A 24,239-nucleotide genomic window follows, 5' to 3' on the forward strand; every position below is an offset into this window, starting at 1 on the left:
TGTGTCAAGTCAATGAATATACGTGGCTATTCACGCAATGTCAGCCAATAAAATAGGTCTTTGGTATGATCTTTTGCAAAATTTAATTACATCCTACAAAGTACTTCCGTCTTAAGCTATTTGTCTTAATTTGAACACGAATGACTTTCATAGACTATTGTTTCTAAAATTCATTATCTGCAAATGACGTTAACTTTTTTTTAGGAAGAAAGAATAGTTTAGAAGGACCAGGTTGAGAATGGATGCAAAGACATATTCAACAGCGCTTTTACTGCTGTTTTGCTGTCAACACATAAGCTCCAAGGTAAGATTGAAGTATATATAAATAATTTAATTTCCTTTTTAAAATTTTATGAAATGTTGATGGCAAACTACGCTGATATTACAGACTTTTCAAGTCTTCAATCGATACATGATTTTGATATTTTATTTATCGTTATAAATGATTTCCGCATTCAACAATTTAAAGAAGTTGTTATCAGATGCAATGTTCCTTTTTCTTTTTCTTACGTTATATTTTAAGGATTTATCCGTTTTTTAAATGAGATTAAGAGAACCAAAGAATCCTGACCACAGATAAAACAACAGATTTCAATTTAACACAATGAGAAGTTGTTACTGTACGTGTATAAGATGAATAATAAGAATACGAAATGTCCCTATATAAGATAAAACAAATACCTCCGAATGAGTACAATGAGATGTGGAGCATACGTCAAAGAAACAGCAACCCAACAACGCAATAAACCAAAATTAAGTTTTGTCTTGGAAATATCAAATGGAGACACGGACAACTCCATCATCGTAAGGTATAATGATGACAGTCAAACAGCTAATAATGGCTACCATAATTTTCTAAGTCAATAACTATTAGCTATATGTATAGTTTATCGTTATATTTGCATTGTTAAAAACAGAAAATACAATTTTTTTGTAATTAAAGTGCTCAGATATAAAATGCGTAAAATTAAAGTGTAAAATATGCCGATATGCATTTTGAAAATGAACTTCGTATTTCATTGTAAGAAAATTTAATTTTCTAAATATACACACATGTGTGTACATTATAATATAAGTCTTACTTTGGTGTGTACCTTTCGAAACTTATCTCGATTATTCGAATTGAATATGATTTTATTGACTTTTAATTTTGGTAAATCGGGTAATCTGCCATAGAATACTTAATGAATGGATTTATAGCATATTTTTTTCTTTCTTTACAACTATCATGATAGACAATGAATTATCGAAGTGTTACATTTTCATTAGCAAAACCAAACAAACTATATGTAAATACTAATAAAACTATACGACAGCCCAGAGAATCTCCTCCAGAGCAATTGTCAATCTAAATCTTGACCTTACATTTACAATAACGAACATGAATTTCTAGATATAATAGCAAATTATTAAAGCGTTATCTATTGCCTGGTGCCTCAAAGGAATGTTGGAACGAGCTCAATATAAGTTCTGGATTATTCGGCATAATACGTTTACAAGTTTAACATTTGAGTTTCATATGATCGTCACCTTTTACGAAGTTCCTATTCACAAAAGACTTAAGTGAGAAATAAATATGGACCATCTACAAGACTGTTTAAAGACAAAACATGTTAAATGAAATAGACAATAAAGGGACGTATTTTCATGTGCTAAAATGCTCATAACCTAAAATTACTGAGCACATAAATACGCCGTTAAACAATAGAGTCTAGACGTAGAATGCATTATAAACTAATATCATTATTAAAGGGCGATTGGTTGTAAAAAAAGACATGAAAGCATGTTATAGATATATTGTTATTTGACCAGTATGTCAGACTGTGAACATTTAGGATAAACTTCGATCCTTTTCAGTCATTGCGCGTTCTATTAGACCAGTTCTCATCTGGTTTTTGAGGTATATTTATTTACAACCGGTTTCATGTGTAACGGACTTCGTTTAGTTGGTGGTATTTTTTATTTTTAATTTTATTTATTTTTTTTCTTTTATATCTTCTTTTCATTTCTTTTAAGCAATGCTTCGACAACTATTGGGTATGCGTTTGTTTTCAAGACGACTTTCAAACTGCCGATGGCAGTATTTATTTACAAGATGAACTTCAAACTAACCAAATTGATAGTTTTTGCGATTATTTACAAGAAGACCCCAAAACTGTTCACTATTAGGGTGGTTGATTCTTTACAAGACGACCCTCAAATTGGCAAATGATAGACTTGGCAATTATTTACAAAACGACCTTAAAACTGTCTAATGACAGGATTGGTGACTATTTTAAAATTTACAAGACGACCTTCAAACCATTCAGTGACAGGTATGCCGATTATTTACAAGACGACCTTCAACCTGTCTAATAATAGGATTGGTGATAATCTACAAAATGACCTTCAATTTGTCCTAGTATAGGATTGGCGATTATATAAATAAGAATTTATCCCCAATCTGTCCAAAGACTGTGTTGGCGATTATTTTACAAAACTACGTTTAAAATGTTAAAATATAGAATTAGCATTTATTTAAAAAACGACATTCAAACTGTCCAATGACAGGGTTGGCGATTATTGACAAAACGGCCTTCAAATTGTCCAACGATAAGTTTGGCAATTAATTACAAAACGACACTTCAAATTGTCCGACGTTAGGGTTGGCGATGAGTTACAAAACGATATCAACACTGTCCAGTGACAGGAGTGGCGACTATTTACACGACTACAAGACGCCTATCACACTTTTTGATGCTAGGGTTGGCAATTATTTACAAGAAGACCCACTTACTATCCAATGCTAGAGTTGGCAATTATTGACAAGCCTTGTTTTTTTCATATGTGTTCTGTTAAAAATTGTTGCCTTATTAAGATTTGCAACTTATGTTTTTCGTCTAAATTATGTTCTATAAATTTACTGTACTGTTAAGAGACTCATATATTCATATTATAAATCTTTTTTGGTTCCAGTTTTAAAGACGACAGTTCAAAATGTATGTTGACCTCTAAATGTCCTTTTGGTTTATTTTATATCCTTTGGTTCCTTCTCAGTGACGTATAACCCACATAAACATAAAGGATATGTAGTATGAATTCTAAAAAAAATTATCAATCAAATACCAAAGAACGAAGATCTGATCAATTACAGGTAACCATACGACCTTCAACAATGAATCACCTCGATGTTTATCTATGTCATCGTCGTTCTCCTTGACAAATCCAGTCATTTCAACGATGTACAAAACATCGCCAAGAATTCAAATATAAAACAATTGTGGATTGTGAAATATATGAATAATACAACATACCATTCGATATTCCATCATAAACAAGCAGTATGGATCAAAGAGTTATCTTCAGAAAATTATATATTCGTAGCTGTTAATTGAGCACCAGTTACACAATTCTTAAACGGACAGCTGAATTACTTCAAGTACGTGGTAGCCCTTTTTTCTTCATTTTGAAAATTATTTGTTGATGGCAGGTATTTGATTGCTTCTATTTATTCCATTCACTACTTTTATAATCGATGGAAGATTTAGAGTTTCAAGCCTTTACATATTGTATTGACATCTGTCTTTGTTGAAAACTGCAAGTTGCCCTTTAGATGTCTGATTGACGTTTATCCCACACTTCCTTATGGGTTGCTGCCTCATTTACAAATAACCTACACTTCCGTCCAGGTTGCTGTCTCATAGACGTATACCACATACTGCTCTCCAGGTTGCTGTCGCATTGACGTTTATCCCACAATTCCTTTCAGGGTGCTGGGTCATTGACGTATATCCCACAATTCCTTTCAGGGTGCTGGGTCATTGACGTATATCCCACATTTCTTTCCAGGTTGTTGTCTCATTTATGTATACCTTTTATTTATAAGTATCGCCTTTATTTGTTTTACATTCTGGTATACATAAATTGACGGAAGAAGGATCAAGAAATGAGCAGAATTTTCTGCTATCTGTTAGCGGGAGAGCACAGAATATAACACATTTATTTTCAATGACATCTGTTATATGTCAAATTATGGAACAAAATACGTTTATAAAAGACAACAAGTAAGATAAGCTCAAAAGGATCGATGATGAAAAGTTTGGTTTTTTTTTTATTCGAGTGTATGTGTGTTGCTAATTTTAAAAGAATTTTTATCCATATCTGCATCCATTAACATTTTGTAGAGTAATTTTCTATCCTTGTATAATAATTTATTCTTTCATGTTTTGATTTATCATCTTTTGACATTGTTTATTTTAACTGTATCACGTACCAATGTTTGAAATGTAATTGTTTCTGTCGTATATTTTCCATTAATTGAGAGAAATATTACCGTTAAATAATATTCCGTTATCTACCAGAACTTAATGTGTGTTTTAGTATCTCTGTCATGCTATTTAATGATGTATGATGCTGTCAGTGCCAGGAAATGAAGAATTTAATTTTCAGCGAAATGTATTATTGTACCTTTGAAATGCCTTTTCCCTTCTGTGTTGTAGTTCTTGTGTATACTCGATAAAAGATATCTATTTAGCATTATCGATAGAGTAAACTGATTGTTTATTTTAGAAATATGAAACCGATTGTGTATAATCGATGTATGATACCGATTGTGTAAAATCGATATAGAATACAGATTGTGTATTATCGATATGGGATACCGATTTTGGGGTGTACGATACGGGCATCTATACTGAACTTCCACAGCTGCGTTAGAGACCAATATCTTGATATGAGAAACGATTATGGGTATTAGATACTAAATTAGACTACACAGGACAAGAGGTTCTATACTGAGTACAAAGAATTGCTCATTTATAAATTCAATTATATTTTTTCTTTAATTTTTAGGAATCAATTAGAATTAGACGAGACACAGATAAAAGAACAGACGAAATTGTAGAAGAAAAAAGAAAATTTGACTCGATCGGTAGACATGGAATGTCAGGATTTGTGAAAAGACGATTTGACTCGATAGGGAATGCCGGGGGATTCTCTAGCTTTGTAAAGAAAAATGATGCAGATGATGATAAAACCAAACGTGGATTTGATCGAATAGGATCAGCTGGTTTAAGCGGATTTGTTAAGCGACAATTTGATTCTATAGGCGGAGGCAGAATGAGTGGATTTGTGAAAAAAGACGACGACTTACAAAAACGTCGGTTTGATTCTATAAGCGGAGGTGGAATGAGCGGCTTTGTAAAAAAGGACGACGAGGACATGGAAAAACGGCGATTCGATTCTATAAGCGGAGGTGGTATGAGTGGATTTGTCAAAAAGGACGACGAAGACAAGGAAAAACGGCGATTTGATTCTATAAGCGGAGGTGGTATGAGTGGATTTGTCAAAAAGGACGATGATGAAATGGAAAAAACGGCGATTTGATTCTATAAGCGGAGGTGGTATGAGTGGCTTTGTCAAAAAGGACGACGAAGACATAGAAAAACGGCGATTCGATTCTATAAGCGGAGGTGGTATGAGTGGCTTTGTCAAAAAGGACGACGAAGACATGGAAAAACGGCGATTCGATTCTATAAGCGGAGGTGGTATGAGCGGATTTGTAAAAAAGGACATGGCTAAAAGAAGATTTGATTCAATCAGCAGAGGTGGAATGAGCGGATTTGTCAAGAAGAACGACGATAACATAGATAAACGACGATTTGATTCAATTAATGGCGGCCGAATGAATGGTTTTGTTAAAAAGGACACAGACAAACGGCGATTTGATTCAATTAGTGGAGGCGGAATGAGCGGGTTTGTTAAAAAAGAGGCAGAAAAACGACGATTTGATTCAATTAGTGGAGGGGGTATGAGCGGGTTTGTTAAAAAGGACGCAGAAAAACGACGATTCGATTCAATTAGTGGAGGGGGAATGAATGGTTTTGTTAAAAAGGACACAGACAAACGGCGGTTTGATTCAATTAGTGGAGGCGGAATGAGCGGGTTTGTTAAAAAAGACGCAGAAAAACGACGATTCGATTCAATTAGTGGAGGGGGTATGAGCGGATTTGTTAAAAAGGACGCAGAAAAACGACGATTCGATTCAATTAGTGGAGGGGGAATGAGTGGGTTTGTAAAGAAGTCCGACGACGATATTGAAAAACGTCATTTTGATTCAATTTCTGGCGGCAGAATGAACGGGTTTGTTAAAAGGGACAATTCAGAACATACCAATAAAAGCGATATGGACAAACGGCGATTTGATAGAATTGGTTACGGTTTTAGCAGCTTTGCAAAACGACAATTTGATCCTATATCTCGTGGGTCAGGTTTAAACAGCTTTGTTAAGCGGCCCTTTGACGGAATCTCTAGAGGAGCAGGATTTGCTAGTTTTGCTAAGCGACATTTCGATTCTATACATGGCGGATATGGTTTAAGTAGCTTTGCAAAAAGAAGGTTCGATTCAATAAACAATGGTCGCCTTTCATCATTTAACAAAAAAAGTTTTGACTCAATACAGAGAGGTGGAATGCGAGGATTTGTCAAGAAAGATTCACTTGAAATTTAAACAAGTATATTTATATGCATAGACAATACATTCGTTAAACGTCATCTGTGTTTTTGTTTAATCGGTATAATGAGGAATAATTAACTGTGATACGACAATGTTTAATCTAAAAGGTTGTTTTGGATTAACATCTATGATATTGTTGGAGAAATGTGATTATAATGGAGCCGTTATATATACCATATAGGTTTTGTAATAATTGAATTAACAACGAATTAATTTGCAAATAAATTTAAGAGCTGTTAATATACTATGATAAATTGGAGAAATAAAAAATATATATATAAGATAAGAGTGTAAAAACAGCAATGATAAAAAAGAAAAATTTACAAATAGACTTTTTTTTTAAACCCTTAGACAAAAGTCTATATGAAATATTTTTCTTAATTTCTGTGAGCTAAAACTTACTATAAGAGTAGTGTATTTCAAAAATATTTGAAAAAGTTTAGATATGCAATAAGGGGTAAGAAAGTGTCAGAATTCCATTTACAATGTTTATCGGTCTTAGAATATTTTATATAATGTACAAATGTACAGACAGAACGTAAATACTTATTTATGATATTTTGTTGTTATTTTGAAAGTTTGTCTACAGATATACTTTTACATTGCCATATTGTTCACTATTTTTGATCAAGTAAATGAGACAATAAAATATGTCATCTATCTTAATTGTTTAATTTGTGATGCTGTATCAAACAACACCATATTTTGATATGTTGCCATTAGGAGCCTTTTCTATGTGGTCGCATACTAGTTGAATGGCGGTTGAATTCAGTGGAAGAGGTATATCCTAAATTGATTTACCGTTGTGTGCAATTGTATTCTAGTATAATACGATTTCGTCAGGCAAATAATTTGTGAAAGCCTTAACCACTGTTTTAATTAACGATTTACTTCACTGATTTGTTAAACAAAAACTTCAGATTTATTACAAATAAGCCAGTAAGTAAATTTGGAACTTATTTTTCTAATACGGATATTGTTTTCTTTAAGGAATGACTGTAATATTTTTTCTGTCTATGAAGAAATAACATAAAAAATGTGGTGCACACTCAATAACCCGCGTAGCGGGTTATTTAAAAGTGTGCACCACATGTTTTATGTTATTTCGAATAGACAGAAAAAAATATTACAGTCATTTCTTATAATTTAATTCTAAATCCATTTTAAACCGGAGTAAACCATGAAAAAACGTTGATGACGTCACGGTCACATGACAAAATTATGTCTATGAGCTGATAATCAAAACAACGTCAGCCAATCAGAAGACGCGTTACATCCAAAATTAAATTATTTTAATGTACAATGAGAATTTGCACACCTGTTATTTCATATGCCTTTAAAAAAAGAGTAGACAATAAACTTTGCGTAACCGGATACCGAAGTTGATGAAAATTATTCTTATTTCTAACAGATTAGACGTCGTATCTGTAAATTAACCGATTGTGTTCTATTCCCTACTGTGATGCGTATATAGCAAGAGGCGCTTATCATATCGACACATGTAACGTCCTCAGTTTTTGAGCGTTTTTCCCTGTAATTGTTTTTACTCTTAATTAATTTATGATCGGTAATCTTCTGTGCCTCTAAATTGTACAAAACATGTAATTATTATTGCAGAACATGTCTAGATTTAAGAAGAGAGCTGTTTTATATAGTAACAGGTTTTTACAATCTGTGACAAAACATATTAATGTGGATTGAATTTCAATGATACAGCAACCTAACAGCACAAAAACCACATAAGACCTATAGAGGTCAGCACACGATCTTCAAAAATAGTCATCTTTATCGGACTTTAATGTTTGGCTCTCCTTTATTGTCCTTTATGTGATATCCCTGTTCTAAATGGCTTAAAATCACTGTTTTTACATTGGCTATATAACTAATGGCTAGGAGTGCTACCGATGAACGTTGATTAAAAAATGTTTTCAAGGCAACTAATTTTGGTGGTTGGAATGACTGAAAATAAACTACATTTTGTCAGTTTTGTCTTTCTAAGTCAATGGATAGTTTGCCTCATGCCACTGTTTCTTAAATGGGAATTAATATACATTTGACCAGGAACTCTTTTTTAAGATTTGTTTCAGGGTTTGTGCTACTTTAAACACCAAAAACCCTAGTGAAACTTGCTCAAACCTGGGTAAATTCTAAATATTTAAAGTGAAACTGAGAGCAAAATGCACATAATAAGCTTCGTCCGAATACACGTATATCATGGATTACCAAGAAAAAGTATGGAAAATCAAAAATGTGCAAGTTCATTGGAAGCTTTAGATAAAATTACTTTCAAAGTTCTTTAAACATGACAGCCCATCAGTAGTGGTAGCGAACAAGGGAATATTACTATGCTGACTAGGGGGACTAAATTTACTGGATTATACTGGGCATTTGTTGGCCTTCAGTACTAACAGATATAAGAAGAACTATGTGTATTTGTGATAGCCAGGAAAATGTATTTGAAATGAAATTGTAATAACTTATTTTCGATATAGAAAGTCTCTAACCTTGATTTTGATAATATGTCCTCTTGGAAAACTGCAGCACTTTATCCATTAAAAATAAGACGTGCTATATATGATTGCTAATGCAACAACTATTCACCCGCGTCCAAATGATGTGGAGACCACTGTACGGCCTTAGTAAGCTATAAAGACCCAGACATCATTTATTGTTTTCGTTCCAACTTCTCGGTTTTTTTTTTGTTACAATATATGCAATACTGTACACAGTAAGTACCAGATGCATTCAGTACTTCACAGAAACGAAAAGATACACATGCATTTCATGTGAAAGGGAATAGCATGGGATATATTAATCAACTGGGCTTTATTGAAAACCAACTGGTTTTTTTATGAATACTTTCGATAGTTTTCTCGTTTGAACTGTTTCTCCTCATGTTGTCATGTCCGTACCTTTTATAGCTGATTATACGGTTTGGTTTTCCGCTTAATGCGGAAGACAGTAAGGTGACCCATAATCGCTTACATCCACGTTATTTAGACTCTGGTTGAATGTTTTCTCATTGGAAATCATACAAAATCTCCTTATTCTTATATTGACCGTTATTTAAATCATGATTAAAACATGCGCAAGCAAGAAGTCATTGAAAGTTAGAAGTTGTCATTTACACTGAAGCTTTATCTATATTTATGGCTGATCTTTGACTTGTGTAAGCTATCAACCAAATCACTGAAGAAGTTACGATTGGGAATAAGCATTACTTAGTCTGTGTAACAATGACAGAAAACAATTACTTATTGTCTTAAGCAATGTTTATTGATGTCTGTCTTGTCTTAACCTTGTTATTTCGGCGACAGCATCGTTCTATTTAGACATGGTTTCTCTTTTTCACTCTTTAATTCCTAAATAATGGCATGTTCTGTACAAAAGTCTATTTCAGAATTTGGTGTCGTTTAACAATAAAAACTATTAAATGGGGGTCAAATGAATGGCTGTAAGTAGTTTTATGTTTTAAAGTATTCTATTAAATTACTTAAAACGACTTTAACTCCGCCAGTGTAAACTGCCGGTCATTTTTCTTTTAAATAGCGCAATCGTATATTTTATATTTGGCGCAAATGATACTATGTAATTTTAAAACAGGGGGCGCAAACGTAGCATTGAAGAATAAAAGTTGTGGCGCAAAAGGACGCATTTTTGGCGCAAACGGATTTCCCCCAAATGAATTACTTTTCACTTTCATTTGGAATTTATTGTTTACCATTGCTTTTGTTTGAAATTATTTAAATGAAAAAAAGATGCAGCGCTTACGAATAAGATATTTTAATGGCTTTTGAATAACAATGTTTCAAAAAAAAAACGTTTGAAGATTCTTAACTGGCAACCCCACCCATAGATAAAAAAAACTCAGACAAACTATGTCAGGTGAAGTTTACAAAAAGTATAACGACCATGGTAAAAAAATATAAAAAGATATCATGTTATGTTCAACCAAGTCAAGATCGTAAAACTGTCAAAATAATGACTCCAAGCTATATGAAACCTTAGCACATCAATAACCTTTTAATCGACGCTCTACTATGCAAATAGATGCTTTTAGCAATTACAAGGTCTGCAGTTTCGAATCCATTGAGAGAAAATAAACATTCAATTTTGTTATATATTGTTGGTTAAACCAGTTTTACGTTCTCATAAACCTCCCCTTTTGTATTAAATTGTACTAAATGTCAAACAAACTATATCAAGCCTTCGTAGTTGTACATTCTTGTTGTTTCGTTGATTGATATGGACCTCAACATTAATGTTAAGGTTTAGTTGTTCTTTGGATTTGTGTTGTTTGATAAACATATAGTTTAGGTCTCATTAAAGAATGACTTACGTCTCCATCTTCCGAGGGATCAGTTGACAATATTATTTTAATTCAGTGTTGTTAAAGACTTCGCAAGGAAATATAACGATAGAAACAAAATAATACGACAGCTATTTTCTTTTATTGTTCAATTAATAGGTTTACATGTATTCGGTAAATGCCACTAATTAAGCAAACTAATATTAACGACATTACACATCATAATATTAAGTATAAGCAGAGAGTCAATCGTTGACAAATTTTCTTTTCGCTGATGTTGACGACCACTTAGCAATTTGACGTAAATAACGAATGTAAACATTAGGATTGTTATTACTAGTATATCATTTATCTATGTGAAGCTGAAAATAAGCTGAAATTAAAAAAAAAACGTATATTATTTAATTGGTGATTTAGATTCTCATTCAAACAAACAAATGTATGAAGCTGACATCATCGAGATGCTTGATTTTGTATTACGATGTTTTATATCTTCAACAAACAATCGGCATTCCTTTGAGAACAAACTATGCTCTTCTTGTCGACTTGTTCCTTTATTTATATGAGGCAGACTTCAAACAGGAGCTTTTCGGAAAGAAAGAAAATTTGCTAGCATATTCCGTTAACTTCATGTCCACTATAAAGATGATGTGGTCTCACTCAATTTTTTGACTATGTTGAGCGCATCTCATCTATTCCATCGAACTTGAAGTACAAAGGAAACCACAGTACAGTTAGGGTAGTTTGAGAACAAAACTTAACGACAAAAGAGATGATTTCAATTTTCCAATTGTGAACTTTCCATTTCTATTAATCAACACATGACAGCGCTTGCATATGGAATATATATCTCCCAGTGATATGGTTTCAATCGATTTTCACATTTCTTCTTACTGTATAGGGTAATAAGCTGCATTTGGCAAACCTTTTAATTTTGGGGTCACCAATGCTCTTCAACTTTGTACTTTATTTAGCCTCTTTTTCTTTTTTTTCTATTCGAGCGTCGACGTCACTGTTGAGTCTTTTTTTGACGAAATGCGAGTCTGGCGTACACAATTTTAAGCCTAGTATCTATGGTGAATTTATTGTAGGACTCATTTTGTACGTCAATGAGACAGCGACACAACAAAAATAAATGGTATAGTCGACTGTCGTTAACTAAAGACAAGTGCATAAACTTTTGATTTTTTTTATAAGATAGTCTTGAGATGACAATTATCGTATCTAGACATTCTTTTGGGGGGGGGGGGGGGATTATACAGCAAGTATGATAATCTGAAATTCTGAAATGCAAATACGTTAATCTTACTTAAATTGATCCCTAAAAAGAGATGTAGAGATAATTTTAGTCATTGAGAAAATAACAAAACAAAATGCATAAAAGGCATCCTAGTTGAGGAAATAAAGTGTATAATAAATATGGGATGAATGAACAAAATGTCTTTTAAACCTTAAATATCATACTTTGACAACAGTCAATTTGGCAGGTATATGTATAATCTCCCAGGAAAATTAAAATCGGAAAGTCCCCTACCAAATGGCAAAATCAAAAGCTCCAACACATCAAACGAAGGGAAAACAAATGTCATATTCCTGATTTGTTATAGGCATTAAATTTTCCTCATGTAGAAAATGGTGGATTAAACCTTGTTTTAAAGCTAGCTAGACCTCTCAGTTGTATGACAGTTGCATAAAATTCCATCATATTGACAACAGTGTGTGGAAAAAACAAACAGACATAATAGGTAAAAATGTCTAAAATAGGGGTACAGCAGTCAACATTGTGTTATAATCCTAATCACTATAAAAACAAAGAAATATGTCAACAAAGAAAAACAAAATGGCATATAGACAAAGCACATAAGCAAAAATGAAAGACAAGAATACAAAAAATAAACATGGAACAATAGCACAATGGCGGGATGCATAAGTACCGAGCCACGCCAAAAGGATATTACCAAAAATGGACTAAACAGCAAGGGTTAATAATTTACAAAGTCAAATAAAAGAATACTATAGCATGTAGTTAAAGATGATAAACAACATCAGTACCTAGAATCTATACTTCAAGACCATCATGTATTACTTTTGAAGTTGATACGGAACATTTGTTAACAAGGTCTTGCTTTTAACGTTTTGATTAGTTTGATAACTTAATCTCACAGATAGACCTCCGCAACTTCTGACAGTCATTATCTAGCCATTTGAATCTTAGCGAACTAAATAATGTTAAACAGTCTTGAATAGTGGCGTCGTCAATATTTGGTTCTCCGGGCCACCAATCGGTAAACGTCACAGGTGTGCCACTATTTTCCCATACCCATTGACCTTCGGTTTTCTCGTCACGGGCTCCTAACCAGTAGTATTCCTGACAAAAAAAACATACTATTAAAATACAGTACTATGGTTATATTAGCATTATTCAAAATTAGTGTAATTCAGCAGACTACGTTTAAGCTAAACAACGTTTTATTGTTTATTATTGACACGGAAAACGTTATAAAACGGCTTTAAATTGACTGGGCACTGTACTTATCTTATAGTGTTGTTAATCACATTTATTTTGTTGAAGATAGAACAATCATCACGGCCAAAGGAATGACTTCTTCAACCCAACCAGACAGTGCAATTACGTTAACAGAAAATGAACCTTATTTTCCCATATATGGTCAATAACCGACTGCCAGCTGGTATACTAGTCGAAATTGTTAAAAAAAAATAAAAAGGATCACTCTATTATAACTTTTTCAATTATTGTTCTTTGTGTGTTTAAATATAAAATAAAGAGATGAGGTATGAATACCAACGAGACAACTATCCACCAGAATCCAAAGGACAAGAATGAATACAACAAATCTGACGAAAGTAAACCTCATATTTCGTTTCATTTATATATACTCTTTTATTTTATTAGATGAGGTTGCAAGATATGTGTTGCAAAGTATATTGTATAGTCTGTAAGTTTGGATATTGATTATACATTAGCAATTAGTTGATTTTGTTGAATAATACGTACTGATGGTCACAATGGATGATGCAGTAATACTTTGAATGTAATTTAATTAATACTTACATATCCGATGTGTGTGACACTTGGCTGCAAGAAACCAACTATAAATACAGATACACGTTAAAAATGAATTCATATTGAAGAAAAAAAAATCGATCTTGGCAAGTGAACCCATATTTGAAGTAAGAAAGATTATATCATAACGAAGTTTCGATATTTTTGCATTTAAGATGACATTGGTTTGATAAGTCCCCACAACTTCACGTCAGAAAGAATTGGCGATGAGCAACGAAATAGATTATTTCAGAACATCGTTTTCAGTGGCAATTTATTCTTAAATCGGAGCGTAAATTTGTGATATTGGTTATTTTCCCCCTTGTGACAGATGTGATCATTTACAAATGTTCACAAATGAACTGAGGAGTATGAGTAGCATCACACCAATCATATGCAATGCATTAACCGAAACTACACCTAACGATCAAAATACCGTAAACGGTGGACAATTGTCAGTATATCATTCAATGTATTGTATGATTGATTAGAGATATTAACCCTACATCTTCAAACTATAAATTGTGTGAAACCACGTATACAGAACAGGTCATAATTAAGGTAGCTGGGGTGTCTTCCTCCATCTTGGATATTGAAATAGCAGTTAAAAATCGGTCTATATCTTTAATGAAATGTGCAAATTTCGAGAGTAGTATGTAATTCATGTGAATGACTTTCCGTGTAACTATAGAAAATGATGTGTTTTATCATATTTACGGCTATATTTTACAAAAAAAAACTAAATTTTTTGTTTAATTTATTTTTTTTTCAATTTCTGCCACATAAAGGGAAATAAGTCAGGTAGAAGGTGAGATAAATCAGATAAGGTAACTTTTATAATAGAATGTGTTGTGAATTTACCTATTTCATTATGTAGCAAGAAAACGAGTCCGGTGACTCCATTTTTTCTTTTTCTTATCTGAAAGCATATTATTAGAGCTATCTTCTCATATTTTATCTTACAATTTTATGGTGTAGTTTTCTTTTTATCACACACAATTGTGTTTTCCATGCATAATCTATATAAATCAGACAATTTTGCACAACCTGTATCGTGAAAAAAGCCCGGTGACGCATACTTTTTATTATATTTTTGAAAAAAAACATGATATATACTACATTTTGACAAATTATTAAAAAAATCTATGGATATTAATGAAGACCCCCTACCCACCTTAAAGATGGACGGCAATGGGCAAAGTGATAAGGTAATAATGATAAAATGATTATTGATTCACTTATTTTTTTATAATTGTCATATACTAAAATAAAATTATAACTTGGAAACAGACATTAGAAATCAAAGGATACCTGGTGTCGAGTTGATGCTAAATGTTGAATTTGGTCGTTTTCTTCTTGAGTATTTAATTCTGCTAGATAACCACCTTCTGACCTACACCATTCCTACAAAAATGGACATCATTTTAGAAATTAGAGCATATAAAATCGAAAGTTTTCTGCCATTGATGTTTTCGGCATAACAAATACAGTAAAGCTGACCGTTCCAAATTCTTTTTTGTAATATACATTATAATGAAGAATTGGGTTTAACTTCGGGAAATTTAAGAAGCTCTAAAAAGTTTTTCTTCTGTATATGAACAAATAATTTGATTGGGCTTTATACTTCAGTTGATTAGATGCATGATGTCGTATTATAAAAGAAACAATTCAGTTCGTTCGACAGGTGTCTTCCCGATTGTTCCACTTTTTGAAATTACAGGTAAAAAAGTAATTAAATTTTGTGGGACAATCGGGAATATGTTTGTGGGACCATTGGGAAGTTCAAATGTGGGACAATCGGGAATTGTTTTGATAGTGATTAAATTTCTTTTATAGTGAATGAATGACTGAATGAATGAATGATTTCTGAATGAATGAAGGATTTTTTATTCTCATAAAACTAATGACATAGTTATAGAGACAATAAGTATATACAACAATATAATGTACAGTGCATGTGTGAATGAATGATATACATTAACCAGGAGGAGAGTCTTTCATATTAACAGCTTTGATATATCGACAATTTTTCTAAAACTGTATTATTACTTGAGGAAAACAGTTTACATAATTTTAAGGAGTTTGCATTTTTCCAACAAAATTCCGGCAAATATTTTTTTCTTTCATTGCCAAAAGATTTACAAGACAAACTATAATGATACTCGTCACCGATTTCAGCCGAGCCACAGAGACGACACAATCTATAATTTCTTGACAGATTATGCCATCTCCCTGTCTCGACTGGTAAACGGTAGCTACCACATCTAAGTTTACAAAACATATACATACAATGCAATGGTAAAAAAGATATATATTCTTCAAATCTAAATTTTGTTTTAAATATTCTATAACATTACCTTTAGAGGTGGAATTAATATTTTCATCCCATTCCTGTATAAATTGGTCTTTCAGTTTTTGTTCTACACATTTAGAAATCCACAGAGCAGAAAAAGAACCCTGGTTCCAAATATTTGACATTCAACAATTGTCTAATGTGTTTTTATAAAGCATAACCATTTACTCTCCAAACCATAATTATTCGAATGAATAAATAATAACTTATATAAAAGAGAGAAGAGTTTACATTCTTTTCATTGTAAAAGTAACATTATAGATATATGTTATATTATCTTATCAAAAGTGCATTAATCTGATGATTTAAAAAAATACATATCATAGTTTATGCATTTATAAAATTGATATTAAATAATACTTTAAACATGCAATATATATGATTGAAGCTTTAAATTATCTCCTAGATAACATATATGTACGTTTCGGCGATAAAGTGTATCGTCAGGTACAATGCAGACCTTCTAAAATTCAAACTGACCACACGCACGATACACGCACGCACGATACACGCACGGTGAATGCACGATACACGCACGGTGAATGCACGATACACGCACGGTGAATGCACGATACACGATACACGCACGATGAGCGATGAGCGTTACACGGAGGATTAACGAAAAATGAATGATGAATGAGGAACGCACGATACACGCACGATGCACGATGAATGATGAACACACGATACACGCACAGTGAATGATTCTTGACGAATGAACGATAAGCGCTTAATACACGGTTCTCAAAGCCATTTTATTTGGAATTGCATGAAAATCTATAAGGGTATACAAATTTTAGATATCTCGCTTTCTGTGTTGATTTGTCGACAGTTTTACTAAACACTCCATGTGTTAAATAAATTAATTGTAGTATAGTATTTCCAATATCAATGAGTGTTGTCAAATTATAAAACTCATCGATTTTATAATTCTACTTAATATAAATAATTTATAAATTGCTACGTTTTAAAGAGTGGCGATTCCAGCCATTTTTAAAAAGAGGGTTCTCAACCCAGGATAAAAGGGGTGGTTTTAACCATATGTTCCCATTCAAATGCATTTACCCCCCCCCCCCCCCCCCCCCCCCCCCCCCCTTCTTTTTATCTGCCTAAATTTGTAACCTTAACTAATTAATTATAATATGTTTACGTTCCGAAATTTAGGAAATATTTGTATGTTTCGAAGTTGAGTATGATGTCCATTATCACTGAACTAAAATTCATTTTTTTTTAGGGACCAGCTGAAAAACGCCTTCGGTGCGGGATTTTCTACCCATTGGTGGCCTTCGACTGTTTTCTGCCTGTACGTCTAAACACTGCTAAGGACTTATAATATGCCACTAAGGACTAGAAAGGACGTGTTACTTGTACTCTGTTTTCATACTATGGTAGAGATAGATAGATTTTTATTACATAAATTCCAATTTTTAAAGAAAAAGAATCACCATTAAATGAGTAGTTGAACAATATTTGGAACGTGCCGGTTTTTCCTTGATATTGCCGAAAATCAGTGATCCGACTGACACGAGCGAACTTACATAACAACTGATTAAACAATCATAATCTCTTTTTTTTTACTTAAGTTACAATGTTCCTTATATTATCAGAATCGTATGAGTTAATTTAGAGCAAAAAAAATCTGATTCGTACAAATTAATTAGAAATAGCTAAGAAAATGAAATTTACCAAATAATGAGAAAATTTAAACATTTGTAATACCAAATACTTCATAATATACTTCTGAAACGACTTTTCGTCCTGAATATGCATGAAATTTTTGCCACTGGACGTTTAAACAACCACTGAATAATCAATCAATCAAATTTTGCTCTCAGTAAAAATGAATTAAACAATAGAAGCCACAATTGTATCCATCACTTGGTGTCTGTTGTTTGTTTGTACAGTAAACATACTGAATCTTTTTATATTCCTTATACAATTTCAAGTATGTAATAAAATTCATACATATTTTCAAACATCCTGGCACTTCAAATTTCTAGGAGGTGAGATTCTCGGGGTTTTACCTGAAACTCTTTGGGAAATGCAATTTTTAATTCCAATTCCAATTCCAAACTGTAAAAGATATCCCAAGGTTTTTTAAAATGCATTTCTAATTTGATAAGGAGATTTGAAAAAAAACGATCTCAATGGTAGTTGAAATTATTCAGTGCAATCATTTTGTGTCCGCCGTTGTCTTTCATACATATTAATTGGTGTATCCACTGTTTGCTGTTCGTTATCTGTTGTTTATGGCAGTCAGGCCTCGCGATCGGTCTCCAAATTTAAGCCCCCACTTAGGTAAATTAATGATCATTTATAGGGGGGGGGGGGGGCTTTTTTCTCGGGACAAACATTATTTTCCTTCCTTAAAAACAACTTAACAATTTTCTATATTTTTCATTTAATCATAAACCGATGAATATTAAATGATTTTTAAAAAATTAAAAAAAATATTTTTATTCTAATATATCTAAATATCTGGGTTATTTTCTTATCCAAATAATTATTTTTTTCATTTTTTTAAGGAAAAAGTGTTATCAGTTATGGCCCCCTCATTTTAGACATGACATTTTGCTTGATACTGTATGAAGATTATTCGTTGCAACTTTTATGAAGTCATAGAAATTACCTACTTTTTTTTAACTAGATAAATATACAACAAAAATACCGTTTTTTCTTCTTGTATCAATTTCTTTTCACAAAAATTAAATATAAACAAAGAATTGTTACACAAATGTAGAGCCCAATTTTATAACGAAGATATTCCTAATCTCTTTACCGAAATCCGCATATCTTTATCTTTTGAAACAAAAAAGTTAAGGATGTCTGTTCAAAGGACAAAAATGTCCAAGAAACCGAAATGTTATAAGTTAAAATTTTAAATGTCGAATAATTCAAACCCATTTGTCTTTTAAATTTAGCACATGAAGATTTAATTTTTATTACATATACAAATTGATTTTGTAAAAATTAGCTTGTATATATGTGAACTTTTGTAAAAAAAAAATCTGTATCACATGCCCATAATTGTCCTAAAGCTAAATGTCATCGTCAGATTATGAGGGTCTGAATGGGGATTCATTATTTCTGTATTCTATCATTTTAGGCATTTTTTTCTAATCGTTATACCTTTCTTTATTCCATATATTCTATTACCTCATCATTTTCTTTTCTATATATTTGTCTGGTTATTTTTTGTATTCTTTATTTTTTGGTCAATAATTTTCTATTCTATAAACCCCCATCCACACCCTCATGTATAATGGAAGACGATAAACATTTTAGTATACATACCACCCGTTGTCACTTTCACCTGACATACAAACCACAAATTGTTTTTTTTACCTGGACACGGGACTTATATAATTACGTAATAATAACGGATATAGTAAATTCAGTAGAATATAACCTGTATCAACGCACTGGCTTGTTGAATATTGATCTGACAACTGTTTATCATATTTTTAGTTATTTTAAAATTGAGAATGGAAATGATGAATATGTCAAAGAGACAACAACCCGAAAAGAGCAGATGACAGCCGAAGGCCACCATATTTGATAAGGTTTTAGTTTCTAATGAGACTGTAACCATCGTATTTTCAGAAAATCTCTAAACGGATAATGAGAGTTTAGCGACCTTGACTGGCTATACAGCCCAAGCACGGTCGGTCTCTAAAAGTTGCCGAATTTAAGAGCCTATATCAAGAGACAGGCTTTACCTAGCTTTAGGTGTTTAGAAAATATCTATTTAAGAACCAAATGTGGCTTCTTTATATTTATACCAAAATTGAGTTCAAGGCAGTATTTTGTCGAAGAGAACAATTACACAAAGTGCAACATGCGAGAAGAGGTTTCATTTCCCTTATTTATTTTTTATTGAAGTGAGTAATCTTTTGAGATTACTTCACGGAAATATATTTTAAATGAAAAGGTGCAACTGGATGCATCCCTAAAAAACAAATTTAAATATATATATATTACCCGAAGATCTGTAAAAGCAGTGAAACCGTTATTATCTTTTATTAATTTTCTTATATGTTACCAGCATACGGATTCTACTTAACTTTTCTTTATATATATAATTTAAATTTGTTTGTTATATATATATATAAAATGACGAATATTCGTCAATCAGACAGCAATCCAACATAAACACGAGTAAGTTACCTGACATCTAGAATAAGAGGTTTAAGCATACCCCGCGCTGGTCAACTTTCTGAGTTGGGGGTAAAAATTTAATATACATGTAGGACTGTGAAACGGGAAATATACGAAAGATTTGTTTTTACGTACGATGAAGTGTCATTCCCTCAATACATACGGGTCCACCGTGAAACTATTCTTATGATTATATAACGGTAAATGATGATCTCATTAGAGGAATAAATTAAGTAAAGATACATGTTGAAGCAAGAATAATTTCCACATGCAAAACATCAAATAGGACGATCTCTAAATTAGTACGCGGCAACTTTAACTATTACATTCATAGACAATAACACTAGTAAATGCTTTATATACTGACATTGAAACAAATATACTGCTCATAATAATTACACATCTGTAGACTTTAATCTAGGTATCCCGCGTTATATAAACCATCGCAAACCATCGAACAGCTCATCGCACTTCGGCGCAGACCAGCGCACTTCACGCGTGGCCATCAAACTTTATGATCTCCATTGCACCTCCGAGTCATACACACATATATATATTCCGATTTTCTAATAATGGTTTTTATTATTTTAATTCCCGTAGGTATTGCCCAAAGAAATAGGGTTTATTTAAGGGTTTACACATCTTCATAGCTAAAATATTTTGATACTTATATCACGAACAGATATCTATGACAAACATTTCTTAAATTGTCAGTATATAAATTAAGATTTGTTTTAAGAAACGAAGGTTTCAGCTACAGCAGACTAAATTGGCTTTTGATGGATTGAAGGCTTATGTAAAAATAAGAAAATGTGGTATAATTGCTAGTGAGTCAACTATTCAAGAAAGTTCAAATCAAGAGGAATGCTAGCAGTTATATCTATACGACCTTCAATAATGAAAAAAAACGGGAACTGTAAAGTCGGTTATTAAAGGCCCCGCCCCGACATGAAAAAAATATGAAACAATTCAATTGAGCAAACTAACGGCCTTCTTTATTTCAAAGCTACATGTATCTTGCCACAAAAAAAAAGGCCCAAATACATGTTTATAACAGAATTGATGTTACGAAAACCACTGAACTACGTGCTTTTGACTTTGGACAGACACATAAATACACAGAATGTTGTGAATGTGTATAGGCCCTTTATTGGTCATATAGCTCTACACTCCTATCTATTTTATACATTCTTTGGCTTTCAAATATTTAGCATTGAGCGTTACTAGTGAAAGTAAATCCAGAAAAGCGTTATAGATGCATGAAATTTATAAAGTGTTGTTTTGTGAGGGGATCAAAACGTAGGGATCGATGTTAATGTCTGTTTTATATGTGCAATAATATCGGCCTTCTAACTTTAGTGAAACTCTGCAGTTGTTCAGTGACAGATCCAGGGGGAGGGTTCAGGGGTTGGAACCCCCCTTTTTTTGGACGATCAATGCATTTGAATGGGGACATATAGTTGGACCCCCCCCCCTTTTGCCCTGGGTTGGGAACCCCTTTTTTTTAAAATGGCTGGATACGCCCCTGTTGTTTCATGTATTTGATATGCAAATTATCACAAAACTAAAAGGATAAGAGGATGAATTAATAGTTGATCGTTTAACGTCCAGTGGCATATATTATAGATTCATTATTAGGGGGAGTACAATAATTATGATATAATGATGAACATTGGCAATCATACCACAACTTCTTTTTTATAAGAACGTACATGTGTAGATTTTCGTCTTTTACTGTAAACGACAGTGTCCCCGGGAGTCAAAGCCGAAATCAAACTTGTGTAAATTTCTGAAACATACATTTCATTATTTAACCCAATGTAAAGCAAAACAAATGATACCGTTTTGAGCTATAAAACCAAGGCAACCCTTTATACTAGTCAAAAGTTGCTGGATCGTGATAGATGCATACGAAACTTCAATAAATTGTTTGTATTTTTCAATCTTTTATATCCGATAAAGATGAACACAAAATCTTTCGGATAAAAACTACCGATTTTTCTATAAGATAAAATTTATCCTTATTGGAGTCAAATTTGTCATATGGATTCATAAAGGACAAACAAATGTCCTCAGTAACGGAACAAAAAATACCCCCATGGTAAAATAATCCGTCATTCTTTAATACAAAGTACTATTGTGAATTATTTTTTCGGATATTAATCTTTTAGACATACATTAAAAACGGTGTCCTTGATATGCAACCATGAACACAATGAAAAGTGAATCTGTGAAAGTGTTCCATGTTTATTCCATTTAAATAAAGACTTGTTAAGATAATACAATATATTTAACTATTTTATCAAAAATTTAAATAAAAAAGAATATCTTAAACTCGTAAACACAATTTCAAGTTTAAAAAGTTCCTCAATTTAAAATCCTTCTTAAGGAATACGGGATATATTTGCGTGATCTTATACTTGTTTAATTAAAAAAATGCCTTCAAATACATATGTTTATTTGTATTCAATTTTCCACAAAACATATTTAGCTTATTTTAAATGAAAATAAAGAACAGAGAATAAAAACACTGTTGAAGAGAAAATACATATTCGTGTTAAATTCGCCTCAGTTTAATTTGTTAATTCAAGTTTGACATTTAAAATCTTAATCCGCAATCCACATTTACCCGACAATCTTGTATATTGTATTTTCTCAATGGAATAACCTTACCTGCACGTGACCATCAGAAACGAAGACAAAAATTATATTTGTAATGGTATTTATCAAAACTTAAATGTTTGAATATTTAGTAGAATATGAATTTGCCAAATAAGCGAAGAATTATAATCTTGCATTGTTCAACATTGGAGAAATGACTCAAGTTGAACATTAATCATGTTAATACTGATTCAATATTTTATTATAGTCTCACCACATACAAACATAAAATGAGAATCACAGAAATAAACATAAAACATTAAAACATTTGCATTGTATGTACCAATCTTAAAAAGAATAATGAGAGACTTTTAAGACACAATATATTTACTCATTTACATTTAAAATTTACAGTGTCCAACTGTACTATATGAAAATAAAACATTTTTTCTTTGAGAACTAGGAAATAAAATGCCGTTTCTTTTCAATGAAATATTTTTGATGTTTTTGGCAACTATAGCAGCAACATTGCCGTTATTAAATAAAAATATAAATTTTTCGCTATCTGATAATTAAAGGTTAAAATGTTCATTAAAATGTTTAACTTAATGTATCATAATTTGTCTTAAATCTACATATAATGGGCATTTTAAAATGACATGAAGTTCATCTTCAATAGTAGAGCTACAACACATGTCATCTCGTGGACTTCTTTTCTTTCATACTTTCCAGTTTCTATTTTTAGTGGAGCTACCCCACATCTAAATTTTGCAAAAGCACTGTTGTTTTTAATTGGCGGAATATTTTTTAACAAATAACAGTTGGCCAACAGTATATTTTTAAGCCCATTTCGCTCAGTTGAATAGAAATTCCAATTTTAACTGTTCTGTCGTAGACATGTCATCATGTTATTGTTTGTACGTATAACATGTATCATTATATTAAAATGTGTCAGTCCCAGCCAAGATTCACTGAATAACCACGAAATGTTTACAGATGATAAATAAATTTTACACAAAAATTCATGAATCTGTATGAACGTTATGTACGATGAAGTTAATTAAGTGTTCACAAGAAAGTAAGTATGAATGTAAATGTTATTTAAAGTCGGAACATATATATACACTTTAACCGTGAGATAAAATATAAGCTTTGATGAGCTCTATAACCGACTATCATATAAAAACCGCAATTAATGAACGTTGCCCGATTAGAGATGAACGTTTGACAAATGCACGTTATCTGATGTACACAGTTACAT

General features: G+C 32.2%; 1 protein-coding gene across 3 annotated transcripts; it reads left to right on the forward strand.

The window, feature by feature from the left end:
- The first annotated feature begins 204 nt into the window (after positions 1-204).
- Positions 205-7,137, forward strand: LOC127720710 (uncharacterized). 3 transcript variants are annotated; one of them, XM_052227467.1, is made up of 3 exons: positions 205-304; positions 4,831-5,305; positions 5,451-7,137. In XM_052227467.1, the coding sequence occupies exons 1-3, from the start codon at positions 239-241 to the stop codon at positions 6,485-6,487; spliced, it is 1,578 nt and encodes a 525-aa protein (XP_052083427.1). In that variant the 5' UTR covers positions 205-238; the 3' UTR covers positions 6,488-7,137. The 3 variants fall into 3 exon arrangements, with proteins under 3 accessions (XP_052083427.1, XP_052083428.1, XP_052083429.1); XM_052227468.1 differs by having other exon boundaries at positions 4,831-5,233; positions 5,379-7,137; XM_052227469.1 differs by having other exon boundaries at positions 4,831-5,496.
- The last annotated feature ends 17,102 nt before the right edge of the window (positions 7,138-24,239 follow it).

Source organism: Mytilus californianus, unplaced genomic scaffold (assembly GCF_021869535.1).
Source record: "Mytilus californianus isolate M0D057914Y unplaced genomic scaffold, xbMytCali1.0.p SCAF_11, whole genome shotgun sequence".
Taxonomy (NCBI): Eukaryota; Metazoa; Mollusca; class Bivalvia; order Mytilida; family Mytilidae; genus Mytilus; species Mytilus californianus.

Excerpts from the sequence above, each read along its gene's own strand:
- LOC127720710 (XM_052227467.1), top strand. The coding sequence starts at position 239 with ATGGATGCAAAGACATATTCAACAGCGCTTTTACTGCTGTTTTGCTGT. Across the intron at positions 305-4,830 it reads GTCAACACATAAGCTCCAAG|GAATCAATTAGAATTAGACG; the intron begins GTAAGATTGAAG and ends TTTAATTTTTAG. Across the intron at positions 5,306-5,450 it reads ATTTGATTCTATAAGCGGAG|GTGGTATGAGTGGCTTTGTC; the intron begins GTGGTATGAGTG and ends CTATAAGCGGAG.